The sequence below is a fragment of the Myotis lucifugus genome, unplaced genomic scaffold (assembly GCF_000147115.1).
Source record: "Myotis lucifugus unplaced genomic scaffold, Myoluc2.0 scaffold_5, whole genome shotgun sequence".
In the NCBI taxonomy this organism is placed as follows: Eukaryota; Metazoa; Chordata; class Mammalia; order Chiroptera; family Vespertilionidae; genus Myotis; species Myotis lucifugus.
Window position 1 is genome coordinate 15699409 of NW_005871053.1, and position 17011 is coordinate 15716419.

Consider the following 17011-nt stretch of genomic DNA (forward strand, 5'->3'; position numbering starts at 1 on the left):
GTTTTCCAAATTTTGTGAAAAACATATACACAGCTATATATATGTGTATATATTTACCAGAGAAAAAGCAAGATAGGAATATACTGAAATGTTAACTGCTTATTCCTGATTGACAGGTTTACAGATGGGTTATGATTATCAGCTGTCTGTGTTTTTAAAATTTTCTGTAATGGAAATGTATTGTTGTAGTAATCAGGGAAAAGGGGATAAACATAATTTTAAAAAACTATTGAAGAGATTTTTAAAGACTTAGACATCTTCCAGAAGTCCAAGTTGGGGCAAGTACCCACCGTCTGTGCTGCTATAACACTTTTGCAACTATCTTCATAGTGCTCATATTATTGTAACGAGACAGTAATTCCATGAGAGCTGGAACTCTGTGTATACATACATGTTTGTAACCCAGGATTTAGGACAACTAAACGGCTTTTGAACTAAGCTGTACTAAACTGGAAGGTATTTATATCAAACAGTTCAAAGGATGGATTATAACGTATACAGAAGGCAGAGACTTGGAAAAGAAACCAACATGCCGTGCCCACATGGAAATGTACTGTGAGTTTTTAAAGCATGCATTAGGTGACTTGGAATTCATAGGAGCCGTTTCTTAACTCTTCAGTTATTAGCAGGCAGCTTGAGATAACGTATATGCGAACACTGTGGGAAGAGAAGGTTTTCTATGAATACAAGTTGTGATCGTTGGGTCTGAGTTAATATGAGGACTATTTCGATTTGCTGAGGAATTATCCACAGGCCTTTATACCCATCAAGCTGAAGTATCAAGATTGTTCTCTCCTTGGACTTGGGGAGCTGAATTTGGCGTGGCGATTTTCTAAGGGATCTTGTTGGTATTAAGCAGTTTTCTTAGGTTAAGGAAGCTTTTAGAAACCGAGCCCTGTTTTATTCTTTGCTTCTCCAGTTTTTGTTTTGCTTGGTCAGAGGCTGTTCATTTTTATCTGAAAATAAGGTTGACAAAATGTGTGTAGTTTCTACCTCGCACAGAGAGAAGTACAAGGACCATTTGTCTCCTGGAGTTTCCTGTAACAAAGGTATACAGAGAATTGTTTTCTGGGTGAATTAGAGGTAAAAGCCACTCTTGTTTCTTCTCTTATCAAGTGAGGAGAAGAGTAGGGACTCAGGTTTCTATTTGAGCCCCACGCTGTACTTTCAGTGGATTCAGCGAAGAAATCCCGGCAGAAGGTCACAGGTGAACACTTTCCATACTGGGAGGATTGAGGTTTTTTAAAGGACTTTCAAGTTAAATAAACTGTTTCAGAAGGAACTTCTTTCTTTTCTTCTTCTTTTTTTTTTATAAAGAAAACCTTTCTAAAAATTAAATAGAAAACAATTATATGTAGTTATCATTATTTGTTAGTTTCATTTTGCTACCATAATACTACACTGATCTATTAGAAACAAAAATTACATTTAAAGCAATATGAAGTTTTTGTTTTTGTTGTAAAAAATATTTTTTTTTTACTCTTTTGGAGACTTTCTTTCCTTTTCTTCCTCCTTTTTGGTTGTGGCTGTGTTGAAGTGATTTAAGAGGGCCTCTCTCCTGTTTTCTTTTACCAACATAGGAGTGGTATTTGATCCTTGTAATTCACTTTCCAATGCCTGAGAAATACTTCTCTTAAATTAAAAACGTTAGAAAATATAGCTATATCTTTAAAGTTTTAATAAGTTATTTTAAAGTAGCATTTTAGATGGATTTATTAAACTTTAAAAATAAGATTTTTAAAATAATCATGGTGAATTTATGTGAAAGTTGCCTGGAGTCACTTTTCAAATAGTTACTCAAAAAGTATCTGAGTTCATTCTGAGTGATAGTTTCTAATGTCATTGTTTTGAAATGTTGCAGCAAGGAGCCCCCTGTTTAAATAATTATTTGTTTCATTTAGATGTTTTAAAATATATTATAAATCTTGGTTAAAATCTGCTTGGTTTTTGAATGAGGCTAAAGAAGACTAAAGAGAAAGCCATCTAGACTGGTATTTTGTTTTGTTTTGTTTTTCCTTCTTTTTCTTAGGTCTTGGTAATGATGTCTTATGCCTAGGCTCAGGAAAAATAAAGCTGGTCTTCTGTAAATCTTTACCTCCCCTTTAAGCATATTTCTCTTCCTCTCAAAGTAATCCATTTAGGCATCCTGTATCTTCATGGTGAACTTTTTCCCTATTAAGGTCTGTATTTAGTTGGATATTTGCCTCTAAAAAAAGCCCCACTAATTTTCTGTAAGATGTGATTACCTGATCATCAATTATGCCTCTTGGGGTTATTTGAATTATTGTAGCATTAATTATTTAACATAATGAGACTTGGTTGGGGGGATGGAATATGCTAGTGTATCCAAATTGGGATGGAGATACATAAACTTAAAAAGATTGTTTTAATATAATATAATTTTTAAAAAACCAGATTCTGTAATAAGGAAGTTTTAATCCATTACCAGATGCATATATGAGGTAAGAACCTGTAGCTGCATTTGATTCTCTGGACTTTATTTGCTTTTTTATACGTTATCTGAATTTTCAATGAAATAGTATCAAGAGCCCAGCCAGTGTTGCTCAGTGGTTGAGTGTAAACCTATAAACCAGGAAGTCACCGTTCAATTCCTGGTCAGGGCACATGCCCTGGTTGTGGGCGCAATTCCCAGTGTGGGGCGCGCGGAAGGCAGCTAATCAATGATTCTCTCTCATCATTGATGTTTCTCTCTCTCTCTCTCTCTCTCTCTCTCTCTCTCTCTCTTTCTCTCTCTCTCCCCCCTTCCTCTCTGAAATAAATAAAAATATATTTTTTAAAAATGGTATCAAGAAGTTTATTTAAGGGATTGGAAAGTATGTCTTTTGCTTTCTTACATACTGTAGTATTTGCTAGCTTTATTTTAAGAAATTTTTCTTCTGAAGATTACCAGCAGGTTTTCCTGATGCTAGTACTTGCATTATTTAAACATGTGGTATTATACTTCTTTGAAATTTTCTATAGATATCATATCCCTTATTTTTCCTGTCTAGATTGATATGCTGGGCTTTATTTGCATGTAGTCAGCAAAGCCCTGGCTTTGGTGATCACATGTATTTTCCTCATTCTTCTTTTGTTACATGTTTGCTAGAGCTCTTAAAAAGCACTTGGATTTCCTACTCTTGTTCTTTTCTTTTCTTTTTTTGATGCTTCCCAGATTAAAATGATTTGCGTTACTTTTATGTACAGCTAAGATTGATATAATGGAAATATTGCCCATTATTTTCTTTCCTCTTCCATTCAAAATGTGGTTGTTTATTTTCACTTAATTAGTAAATATTTATTGAACGCATTTCAAAATAAAATAATTGGAGGTAATTGAAACATGAGAACCACAGGAACATGAGAGTGATTTTAGATGAAAAATAGAAGGAATGAGCAGGATATAAACCAGGGGTGGGCAAACTTTTTGACTCGAGGGCCACAATGGGTTCTTAAACTGGACCGGAGGGCCGGAACAAAAGCATGGATGGAGTGTTTGTGTGAACTAATATAAATTCAAAGTAAACATCATTACATAAAAGGGTACGGTCTTTTTTTTTTTAGTTTTATTCATTTCAAACGGGCCGGGTCGTAGTTTGCCCACGGCTGATATAAACAGACTCAGAGGTGATTGAGGTTTCCCTTAGGTGGGAGCTCGAGTGATGGCAGAGATAACTCTGTGCAGAGTGTTGACTTGGGGCCAGACATGTGATGCCATTCAAATCCTGAGATTTGCTATTCTGAACTTCAGTTTCATTTTCTATAAAATTGAGATATAACTTGCTTATTAGATTATTGTACTAGTGTCCTAAAGCTTCTGTAACAAATTACCAAAAACCTAGTGGCTTAAAGCAACAGAAATGTAATCTTTAGGAATTCTGGAGGTGAAGCCTAAAATTAATTTCACTGGCCTGAAACCAAGGTGTTGGCAGGGCCATCCTCTTTCTGGGGGTGTTAGGGGGAATCCATTCCTGTCTCTTTCAGCTGTTGGTGACTGTCAACATTCCTTGGCTTGGGGCCACATCACCTGAGTCTCTACCTCTGTGGTCACGTGCCCTTTCCTCTTTTCTGTCAAATCTCTTTCTGTCTCTCTCTTATAGGGATATTTGTGTTAGGATTTAGGGTCATCCTGGATAATCTAGGATATTTTCCTCATCTCAATATCTTTAAGATAATGACATTTATAAAGGCTTTGCTATACAAGATAACATTTACAGGTTCCAGATATTCAGAACTATTTTGGGGCAGTATTCAGCCTACTGCAGATATTATAAGAATTAAATACAATAATGAAAAAGGCCTCAGAATGAGATTTGTAGATATATAACTTCCTTTATTTCTATAATTGAATACATTTTTGACCTTCTGTCTCCTGTCTTCTTAACAGCAGACAGTTTAATCTTTATTTGTTTGCTTTATGGATTGTTCTCAGTCTTGTTGGGGTAAATAATAAATTCAGGTTCTAGAAAGGAGTTACATACAAGTTTAAAATATTCTCAATTGAAGAATTAGGCCTACTTTTACTCCTCTAACACTCTGGTTTGGGCATCTAAGTCTCAGGAGGGGTATTTGTTTAACTCTTGCCCAACTCTTGTCCAACCCTTCATGTTCTGAAAACTCTTGTTCCTCTCAAGCTTATTGACTATGCCATAAAGCCCCTTAAGTTCATGGTTTTCTCTTGTCCCTTCCATGCTCCTTCTGGGGCACTTGATACCACTGCAATGCTCTTTCCCCATATTGAGATTCTATGGGCTCATCTGTCTCAATATTAAACTCTGCTGTTGCTTCTTTACCGTGCTAGATGCCGGGCTTCTACTTGAGGCTAGAGGTCTCATGGGCTATAGTGTGGGTTGGACCACACAAAAACGTATCTGGTGTATATCACCATCAACTCCTCACCCTGGGGTTCTAGTTCTGGAAGGGGATAGGATACAGCGTCATTTGGGACCTACACCATCTGCCTACTATCTAGCTCTCTCTCAGTCTCCACTCTACCCTTTTCTCCACTAACTCCTTAACTCCAGCTCCTTCCCCAGAGGACAGAGGGTGGATTCCTTTAAGAGGCAATGGAAGATTGGCTAAGTATGATTCTCCCCAAGCAGTTATCTCTCAAAGATTGATAAAGTCTACTTTGAAGTACAAAAGAAAAGAAAATGCGTCTTTTTATCATTTCCCTCTCTGAATAGTGTATCCTGTGAGGGGAACACATGTGCTTTACTTAGTGTTAGAGAGAAGCAATGGGTATAAAGAAACAAACAAGCAACTATCTTGCTTAAAACCTTGACATTTTCTCCCACTGTAATTGGGAAGTATATAGATATAGTGCTTAGCACATATCATGTTTAATAATGTGGACATATATGTCATAAGCTTGAAAATATCAGCTGGGTTTGTGTGAGCAGACATATGTAAGGATAGAAAGATTGTTAGGGATGCAACTTCCTCCTCAATAGCTCAATGACTCTTGGATCCTCCCTTTCCCCGCCCCAGCCTACTTCTCTTACAGTCTTTCAAACTCAGTAATGGCAACACAATTCTTCTGAGAACTTAGGCAAAGACCCTTGGTGTCTTCCTTAACTATCCTCTCTCTTTCATTCCATGTCAAACTTGTCAGCAAATCCCATTAGCTATACATTCACAATACATCCAGATTATGCCCACTTTTTACATGTAGACTGCTACTCTAATCCAAGCCACATCATCCATCACCTTGTTAATTATAATATTCTACTTTCACCCTTAAGCCTCTTAAGATCAGTTCTGCACTCAGCAACCAATGTAATCCAATGAAAACACATCAGTTCATGTTATTCTCTGTTTGAAATGACCTCTTATCTAACTCAGAGGAAAAACCAGATCCTCACTACGAACTGCAGCATTTTTCCCAATCCCCTCAGTGCATTACTTCTCTAACCTCTTCTGGTACACGCCCTTTTGCACCCTCAGCTTCAACCACACGAATTTGGGGCACTGGGCCTCTAGTTGTTTAATATTTTTAGGAACTGCCTTACTGGCTTTGATTTCAGGCAAACTGTGTCAGAGGAGGTAGGAAGTCTAGCAGTTAGGAATGAAGTGGGACTGAAAGAAACTGTTGCTGGAGATTTCACTTCAAGGAACTTGACAGATGTGTTGGCTAAAAAGGGAGCATGAATTAGTTTAGAGAAAGGGAAAGGAAAGAATTGAGCCAAGGACTGCATCTTAGGATGGAGAAGGAGCTACAGGAGCTAGTCAATGAGACAGAAAAAGAGCAGTCAGAGTCAGGAACGGAACTGAGAGTGTCGATACACACTTAGCTCAAACTCATCCATATTCATCGAGCACTCTTGCAGGAACTTCCTTTCAGAAGAATAAGCTTCTATTTAAGTATGACATTACTTTCAAGGGTTCGGGTGTTAGAGGTCACAGATCACTATTGAGTGTTGAATTTCCGAGACACGGATACTTTCAAAAAGGTCCTAGAAAAAGCAGATTCCTTATTTGGCTGTTCTCTATTTCCTGTTTTGCATCAGTAATTTCACAGTTTCTTTACCATTTTATTGCAGTATGACATGCCTTAAGTAATGTGAACAAACCATATGTGGACAACTCGATGAATTCTCAGATATTGCATATACCTGAGTATTCACACTCAGATTGACAGAATATTTCCCATGCTCAGTGGTTCCCACCAGGCACCCACTTCCCTCCCACTATCCGCATTACCTTGATTTCTGACACCGTAGATTTATTTTACCTGTGTCGAACTTTATGTAAGTGAAATCATGTAGTAAATACTCTTTGTGTCTGACTTCTTTTATTTAATATTATGTTTGTAAAATTTATCCATATAGCTGCTTATCACTGTAGTATATATTCCACTGGGTGCTTTACACAACTTATTTATTCATTCTCATGTTGATAAGCATTTGGGTAGTTTCCATTTTGGGGCTATTATGAATAGTGCTGCTAAGAATATCACAGTTTCTTATTGAATAGGTATTTTGCACCTTATGTTCACTGCTTTAAAGTTGTCATTGCTTATTTCATTTAAGTGACTTTCTTCCTAAGTGCCTTCCCATCCTACCTAATTATCTTCATTGTTAATACAGTATGTATTTCCCTGAACATTACTTTGAAAGTATAAAGTGCCACAATAAATTAGGTTTCTTAAAAATGTTACATACTTGAATTAATATTTTCCTTTTAAAGCATTTATTTTAATTTTTCTTAACTATCCAGATTATGTGTCTTAAATGTGTATTGAATCTGTCAAAATTTTTCTTCTCTTCATGGGCTGCATTGTTCATCCTGGAGGCAAATATTTTAATTTTGGCAGCATGATGAGCTGGAGAAAAAGAATAACTACCATATTCTTAATGCTGATTTGTTATCAAACGTATATTATAATTTAAATAGCGATAAAAGAAGGTTCACAATTAGCAAAAAATGCATTGTGATATTTTATGTCATTTTTCTCTTCAGGTTCCAGTCTGCTTTGGTATAAAAATCAGTTATTACTAATTCAAAATTGAAGAAAGTTTTATCAATCTACCTATTTCAGAATTGAGTTGAAATTTTGTATCTTAAATAAATATATATACATAATATATTTTATATATTTGTATGGGTCTATATATCCATATGTATATTTGTCTACTTAGCTGTATTTTTATCCATCCATCTATCCATTGACATACTAACTGAAACATTCTTTACAGAAAGAATAATAGAAGATCATGAACTGGTGGTTGAAGTGCTGTCTAACTGGGGAATGGAAGAAGAAAATAAGCTATACTTTAGAAAAAATTATGCCAAATATGAGTTCTTTAAAAATCCAATGGTAAGTGAAATCCCCATTAATAGTCGTGGAAAATAAATAAATTAGTTGAATTTTATTTTAGTTTATGTGAAGAAAAGTGTCACCATAAATAAAATATAATTCCCTAATTGGTAACGTGTAGGTAAGAATTGTGGTCCTTTATAATTTCAGTCATATTTCTTCTTCTTTTTAATTTATTTTATTTATTTATTTTTTTTAAATATATTTTATTGATTTTTTTACAGAGAGGAAGGGAGAGGGATAGAGAGCTAGAAACATTGATGAGAGAGAAACATCAATCAGCTGCCTCCTGCACACTCCCCACTGGGTATGTGCCTGCAACCAAGGTACATGCCCTTGACCGGAATCGAACCTGGACCCTTGAGTCCGCAGGCGGACGCTCTACCCACCAAGCCAAACCGGTTATGGCAGTCATATTTCTTCTTACTCTAACATTGATTAGTCAACATAATCACAGAAATTCATATACATGGTTTTCAAGAACTCTTGTTTCTTTTTCTTGCTTTTAAAGAAAACCAAATTCTATACATTTGATTTAGGGAATGAATTATTAGATATCCTGCTTGATGAAGCAGGTTTCAAAATATTATAGTTTAATAATTTTCAGAGAATTTGGGAAATTTAAAATATATATAATTTCTAAAGTAAAAATGAACTGATGATTGTTAGGGGTGTTGTAACTTAAACCAGAAATTTAAGATGGACATGAATCTGGCCCTGGCAGGATAGGATATTTCAGTTGGTTAGAGCATCATCCCAATATGCCAAGGTTGTGGGCTCAGTCCCTGGTCAGGGCACATACAAGAATCAACCGATGAATGCATAAATGAGTGCAACAAATCTCTCTCTCTCTCTCTCTCTCTCTCTCTCTCTTTCTTGTTCTCTCTCTCTCTCTCTCTCCTTCTCCCCTCTCTAAAATCAATTTAAAAAGATTGACATGAATCTTGATATTACAAATTATTTTGTTTTCAGTGCAGTAATCACTGAGCAAAGTAGAAATTAGATAAAGATCAGTGTATTATTTAGTAAATACTGTTTTCATTGTAGTTCTCTTTAAATGATAATAAATGTATGTCACATTCTAATGAAGACTAAGGATCTGGAGAAGTCAGAATAGCCTCTGGGATTATTATTTAATTGTGTTTTTTTGTGCAGCTGTAGCACTTTTATACTAGGTTTTGGATAATTGGATTGAAATAATCCTTTAAGGAGAATATATGATACTAAACATAAATAGAATATTTTCAAACCCTGAAAGACTTCTTACTGTTTTATTTGAACCTATTAATGAAAACATAATGATCTTTGACCAAGAAAACAAGAGTTCTAATAAAAATTAAATAGAATTAGAATTTGAAGGGAAACTATTTTCTTGTTATGAATCTTTATAAAAAGCAAGAATTTAAAAGTCATAATTATAAACATATGGTTTAGTGTTTATTCTGAGTTTTATCTATTTTTTAAAAATGTAAACAGGCTATACATTCATTTTGTAGACCTATAACAGTGGTTCCCAACTGGGGTGGTGATTTGACAATGTCTGGTGATGTTTGTGGTTGTCACAAAGTGTGTGGGAGGGCTGCTAGTGAGCAGGGGCCAGGAATACTGCTAAACATCCCACAATGCACAAGACAGGTCCCTCTCCCCTCACCACTCAGTATTATTAGACCAAATGTTAATAGAACTACTGTTGAAAAACCCACTCTAGAAGAAGTAATCTATATATATAAAAGGCTAATATGCGAAGTGTCCCCTTGGGGGTTCAACAGGGAGACCAGGAGTTCGATAGCTCCCTATGATGTGCACTGACCACCAGAGGGTGCCACGAAATGAAGGAAGGCCCTGGCCGGCAGCCGGCAGCCGGCAGCCGGGTAAGGAAGGCCCTGGCTGGCAGCCAGAAGGAAGACCCCGCCGGCAGCTGGAAGGCCCCAATCGGCCCTGATCGCTGGCCAGGCCTAGGGACCCTACCTGTGCATGAATTTCGTGCACCAGGCCTCTAGTGTAGAATATATTTCCCCAAACTTGTCTGATTATAAAAATTATCCAGAGGAGGGGGAGAGTGCTTATTAAAAACACAAGATCCAGGACTACCCGGAACTATGGAATCAGGCTCTTCAGGAATGAGGCCTGAGAATTCCTATATCAAACAACTACTCTGGATAAATTTTATGATTAAACAAGTTTGGAAAAACAGTTAGTGGAAAGAACTGGATTTTTGCTCTCTGGCTCTTCTACACTGTGGGCTGTGACCTTGACTATGCTTTTCACTTCTATGAACTTTGACTTTCTAAAATGGAGATGATAGTCCTTTAGCACCTGCTAGAGTGGTTGCAGGATTCAGGGAAGAGATGCAGGAGCAGGCACTGTCTCGAGGGCAGTGTTTTGTGTAAAGTGAGGTATGGAAATCTCTTCATGGGCATCATCTGAAGGTGTTTGCTACTCTGGGTCCTACTCTGACCATTTCGTTGAAATACCTGAAGGCAGAGTCCAGGGACTGGCATTTTTAAAAGCACTTCATATTTTCAACACACTAATTTAAAGAACTTTTGCCAGAGATTACAATGGTCATAATTGAATCTGTTTTAGCACAGGTTTTGGGATAATGTAACCTGTTTCTTCTTGTCAGTATTTTTTCCCAGAGCATATGGTGTCTTTCTCAACGGAAACCAATGGTGAAATATCCCCCGCACTGATTTTGCAGGTAAAATACATTTTCATTAAAATATTTAAGTAATAATAAAGGGAAACTTTAAGGTCCATATTTATAAATGTCCAGAATTTGCAATGTTATGCCTTGAATGATTAATTTTTGCTGGAGGTACAACTGAAAAGAGCAAAATCTGGATGAAGAATTTCTTAAATCAATAAGACTCCCTATTATTCTTCCCAGTTTGGGTCAATTATCAAAGAATTTTAAAAATTTAACATGTATCATGAAAGGAAACTTGCAGTTTTGCTCTGTGATGTGTTTAAAGATTATGTTAGTCTTTTGAAAAATTAAAATTTCCAGTAAAAGGTAGTCATTTTAATAATAGGTATTTAGTATTAAGTTTTATAACAAATGCCCTCAATCCTATTTGTAATAAAATATTTAGCTATTAAATAGGAGGAGAAAAAATCTATCTAGAATATATCTATTTTATACACTAACATTTGTAATATCTATGACAGAAATACTTGAAATATCTTAGCTGAATTAAGAGTACTGGTTATTTAATTAAAAATCTCCTTGGTTTTGCACTTTTTGGGCTGATTTCTTCTACACTGGCTATAACTGTAGGTGATCGTTTCCCGAGTCATTTTCATTATAGTAAAATAATGATTTTAGTTATTTTATTTTATTGTTGATAGATTAGTAGAATTTACACTAGCAGCTCTAGAGTTATTACTAGGTTGAGGGTGAACAATCTCTTTATAATGGGTGCTGTTTGATCTAAGCCCTGGGCACCCCCCAATCCACTCAATCTTTTCTGATCATAAATGAAGAAAACTTTTAATATTTTCAATATAGATTCTACTTTAAATATATTGATAATGAAATATATTGGATATGGCAGATTCATTTTCTGTGAGCTTCTTATGAGGTTATATTTCATTTTGCACTTCAAAATATTTTAAAGATACGATTAGTCTCGAGAAATATTTCTTAAAGCTACTTATATGCTACTGGGTATTCACAGATGCCCCATCAGAATATTCGGGTAAATGGTAGCAGCAGTACCCAGCACCTCAACTCTCAGCCTTCGCAGGGCCTCACCAGTGGGATAGACAGGGTGGTGGGTTGGAGTTTTTCTTCCACCACCTTTGAAAAATTCTCCTATAATGTAGTTATATTACTTTAATGTTAAATTATAAAAACAAGAAAAACCAAAGCCTTGGAATCAGATGGTTTTGCATGAGGCGCTGACCTCTTCTGTCCACCGAGGCTATGTTTCCAGTTTTTAAAATGTTTTTTCTTCTCTAGTGTGACCTCTATGGCCCCCTTTTAAAAATTTAATTGGTTTGCTTTAATAACTTGGAAAGCACTCAAACTAAAAATTGTACTTGCCTGTTTTGCATGTCAATTAATTAATATCTGTGACTCATTAAATTAAAAAAATTTAGTAATTTACTTAAAGAACATAAATATCTACTAGAAGCCTTTCTCTGGTAGCCTTTTAAAATGTTCCATTGTTTTAGCTAATAATTTCTCGTACTTTCAAGTTTTACCTTTGCATTTATTTATCAATAGGCATTTTTATTTTCTTCTTCTAATGAGATGCTAATGCATTTCCATTGTTTTATTAATGATACTTAGCACAGCCACTCAAAGCTATTTCTTTTCATTGTCTTTTTCCTGACCACCACATGTGCCAGTTAATTACTACTGTGTAACAAACTATTCCAAACCTTAGTGGCTTAAGTACCCACTCACATTTTGCCAACAATTTTGTGGGTCAGAAATTTGCAAGGGTTTAGCTAGGTGGGTCATTTCTGACACATTGATTCATGGAGGGGTTGAAGATTCCCTTGTAGGTTGGCTTTTCACTACATGTGCCTGGTTCTCCTTGGCCGCTCTGTCTCTCCCCACGTGGTGTTTCATCCTCCAGGATTTCTCAGGGTAGTCACATTTCTTTTTTTTTTATTTTTATTTTATATTTTATTGATTTTTTTACAGAGAGGAAGGGAGAGGGATAGAGAGTTAGAAACATCGATCAGCCGCCTCCTGCACACCACCTACTGGGGATGTGCCCGCAACCAAGGTACATGCCCTTGACCAGAATCGAACCTTGGACCCTTCAGTCCGCAGGCCGACGCTCTATCCACGGAGCCAAACTGGTTAGGGCGGTAGTCTCATTTCTTATGTGACCATTAGCCTCCAGGAGTTAAGTAGTGGAAGCCATCAGGCTAGTTAAGGACTATAGTTACTAGTAGAATGGGCGGGCTGTCACTTTTGCCAATTCTATTGGTCAAAGCAGTCACCAACAAGCCTTGCTGAAATTCATGGGGCATGAAGAAACAGATTCCACCTCTTTGTGATTCAGTGGCTAGATCACTTTGCATAAGAACACATGGAATGGAAGATATGGTTGTAATTCTCTTTGGAAAACATAACCTGGCATACCTACTCACAACTGAGAACCCTAGAGACAAAGAGATAGAGTTTGCTTTACACTCATCATGGAGGTGAACTTGACTTAACTTTCTCAATAATTGAATAACTGAAGTCAGGATTGTGGTCCTACACCATAATAAAGTTGAAATTGTTAAGTTCTCAGGAAAAATCATAGAAAAGGGTGAAAAGTGTCAGGACTTAATTCCATAGATGAAGTGTAATTTTTCATATGGACATTCAAATAACATATAATTTTAATGTTGGCTAATTATTGATAACTTAGAATGTAAACATATTTTGTAAACCTATTTTCACTTGGAGCTTGAAAGACTGATTTATTTCCTGTTGTGTATGTATTGTCATTTCTATAATGGAATATAGGTGGTATTGATATTGTTAGATTTTACAAGTTCATATTTGAAATCTGAACATGATTAATATAAGGCTACAATATCATTGATTTAAAAACAGTATGGAAGTGTCTAATTTCTTTTTCAGATGTTTCTGAGTTCAAGCACATATCCTGAAATCCATGGCTTCTTACATGCGAAAGAACAGGGAAAGAAGTCTTGGAAAAAGACTTACTTCCTTCTAAGAAGATCTGGTTTATATTTTTCTACTAAAGGGACATCAAAGGTATTTGGAAATATAAGTGATGTGTTATAAATCATAGATGTTGTAAGTTAAAATGAGTTTTACTTTGTTTTCTTTATTACTTTATTACTTGATCTCAAGAGTTGGTAATGTTTTTGGATTCCAAACATTTGTTATAATCTGTTTGAAAACTGACTATGCAGCTTTATTTCCCACTAGATACGTCCTTTGATGGAATCTAGATGATCTTATTTCAGTACCACATCTTCTGCTCATCTCTTTCCCATTATGAATTCACCTCCTTTCTTCTCACCCTGCAGTGCAGATTTTGAGGCCCAATATAGTTCACACCTTTTCTTTTTACGCCAGGTCATCCTGCTAATCTTGCCCACTTCTGAACTTTGATATTGATGCCATTAGTGACACTCAGCTGAGTCTGTAATTGCTCTTTAATGCCTTTGTGTCTGTTAGTTTTCTCTCCTGGAGGAAATTATGTTATGATCAGGGATAGATGCATTTGTTTGTGTGTTTGAGTATGTATACCTATGTGTACAGTTGCATAGACACACATGTGCAGATGTCCATACCCACATACATAAGCACTCACACATGTAATTCACACAATGCTTGGCACTGTGCAGTCTGTGTTTCTATGTAGTGTAGTCGATGTAGACTGTGCCATATGGTGTGTGTTTTATAAGTGTTGACATTCCATGTCACGCAGTGATATCTTTCAAGTAAAACTACTTTGGGGAGTTTTCATGAGAGGTTATTTTAATTGTATTTTGTCAGTGATGACATTATTGATTCTTTATGAGTAATCAGTCCTTTTTCTCTGGCTGTTTTCCAATATTATTATAACCATTGATGTTCAGTAATTTGTCTGCCATATTTCTAGGTGCATTCAAATATATTCTAATAAAACTTGCCTGATTCTCAACATATGCATTCAATCTTCAAATTCCTGTTTTTCTTTTATGCTGGGAATGTTCATCCATTATTTATTTCCCATTGTCATTATTTGATCCTTTACATTTTTAGGAGGGTTAGCTGTCTTGACTAATGGATCCAGGTGCCCCTTTGCTTGTGACTGCCTAACTTCAGTCTTTTCCTCTGTCTTCCTGGGACCTTCTTCCCTTTCTCTGTGTGCCTCTTATAAGGATACTTGTCATTGGATTTACGTCCCAAACAAATAATATGAAATAGTTACAGTTTCTTGAAGGCCATATCAATAAGAGGATCTTTCTCCTTTCTCCTCCCCTGTTTCACGGGTCCTGGGCTGGGTCTATTTTAGCAATTTTCTTTTCTGTGTTATTTTCCCATGGAGCTGGAACTACAGTCACTCATTAGATATAAATGCCTCAGAATAGTAACACGCAGAGAAACAGTTATGTGCATAGCAATTCTCACTGTGCCAATCATCAGGGACAGCATAGCCTGCTGGTAAATGACTGAAATTTCTGTGGATTAGGATTTGAATGGGTTGCTAAAATTGCTGAATGTTCTGTTTCTGTATTTTTTTTTAAATTTTCTTTCTTTTTAGAGCATTGCTTCTCAAACCTCAGTGCATAAGAATTGCCTGGGAGCTTGGTAAAATGCAGGTTTTGATTCAGTGGGTCTGGGGTGGACCCTGAGATTTTGCATTTCTAATAAACTCCCAGGAAATGCTGGTGTGGTCCAGGACCACACGACCAGTAGCAGGGTTGTAAAGAACAAATGTATTTCAGTCAGTTTTGATTATATACTCAACCCCAGAATTAAACACTTCTCTAAGTTATTAACCTATCGCAGAATAATATGACCCAGTGATTTCCCATGACCAGTTCTAAATCCCATGGATTTTCCAGAGAAGAGATAGCTGTTCAGGATTCCACTTTGCCTTGAAAATCAGACACAGCCCATTGCCAGGTAATTTCCCTGAACTTGTCGGTACAGGCTTCCTTCTGTTAGCGCAGGGAGATAGTCATGCTCCTATCGTTGCTTGCCGTGGTGTGGTAGGCAGTACACAGGCGTGAGGAATGGTTATTTCTTTTTTTTTTAAATATATTTTATTGATTTTTTACAGAGAGGAAGGGAGAGAGATAGAGAGTTAGAAACATCGATGAGAGAGAAACATCAATCAGCTGCCTCCTGCACATCTCCTACTGGGGATGTGCCTGTAACCCAGATACATGCCCTTGACCGGAATCGAACCTGGGACCTTTCAGTCCGCAGGCCGACGCTCTATCCACTGAGCCAAACCGGCTTCGGCAGGAATGGTTATTTCTGAACGAAGCAGGAATCATTGTCTGAGGCTCCTTTTTCTTCTCTAATTGCTGCAGAAGCTTAAACCAACCTTCTTCCCTTTAGTGAACTACAGTGATTGAAACCCAGAAAGGAAAACATTTTCAAAAACCATTCTTTCTGGCTTCTGTCTTTTAGAATCCTTTAAATGGGAGTTAAAGGGAATAATTTTAGAATAGTATTTTTTTTTTGTATATTGGAAGTTAAATCATAAAAAGTTGCTACTCCTCAAATTAAATAGTATTGTGTCAAGCCCCTGGTTATTTAAGGATAGAATGTCTTAGTTTTTCTTCCCTTCTGTTTCTGTGACATTATTTGGAGTTCCATGGCTCGCTATGATGTGCACTGACCACCAGGGGGCGGCACAGAACATGGCAGGTGACCAGCGATGGTGGCGGGGCACTGAGGGAGCAAGAGAAGGCGGAGGCGGGGAGGCAGGGGAATCTGATGGGCCCTGATCGCCGGCCAGGCTTAGGGACTATACCTGTGCATGAATTTCGTGCATTGGGCCTCTAGTGTACTATAATAGAAATGCACAAGATATAGTGTAAAATACATACCTTTGTCAACACTCACACACTTTCTCTTTTTAGGAACCACGGCATTTGCAGTTTTTCAGCGAATTTGGCAATAGTGATATTTATGTGTCCCTGGCAGGCAAAAAAAAGCATGGAGCACCAGCTAACTATGGATTCTGCTTTAAGGTACAGGCTTAATATTTTGATAGATGAATAAAGCAAGCCTCAGCCTTTTAGGTAAGCTTGAGTTTCTTTTTAATTTCTTTAAAAAAAAAGAGAGAGAGGCAGCTTTCTCTTACATATATGGGAGAATTTTAGTGGCTTTTATTTCAACAGGTGTTACCTTCAAGATATGCATTAACGATAAACAATGTGCTGTGGCCTTCTAGCCTAACAAAGCGCGAGGGCCCCGAGACCTGAAAATGCTTTGTGCGGAAGAAGAGCAGAGTAGGATGTGCTGGGTGACGGCGATTCGATTGCTCAAGGTAATCTCACCGTAGTTGGGCGTTTCTATTAAATGCTGGGAGTACCACCAGGGTTTGAAAATAGCTGTAGTTCAAAATGCAGAGATTCACTATGAGTCTGTGTGGGTATGTGAGGAAGAAGAAAAATCACCACCCCCCAATGTGTGTATTTTATTTTTATCTAAAAGATAAACATTTGCAGAGTGGGGGTAGAGTAACCTAATATTTATCTTTTATG

The 17011-nt window shown here is 36.8% G+C and overlaps 1 protein-coding gene across 1 annotated transcript in view; it reads left to right on the top strand.

Moving 5' to 3' along the window:
- Positions 1-17011, top strand: part of GRB14 (growth factor receptor bound protein 14) — a 57496-nt gene that overhangs the window by 23903 nt on the left and 16582 nt on the right. Inside the window, exons 3-7 of the mRNA XM_006083197.3 lie at positions 7698-7819; positions 10446-10520; positions 13413-13550; positions 16385-16495; positions 16699-16794. Of these exons, the coding sequence (XP_006083259.1) occupies positions 7698-7819; positions 10446-10520; positions 13413-13550; positions 16385-16495; positions 16699-16794 (542 nt within the window). The remainder of the gene's footprint in view (positions 1-7697; positions 7820-10445; positions 10521-13412; positions 13551-16384; positions 16496-16698; positions 16795-17011) is intronic.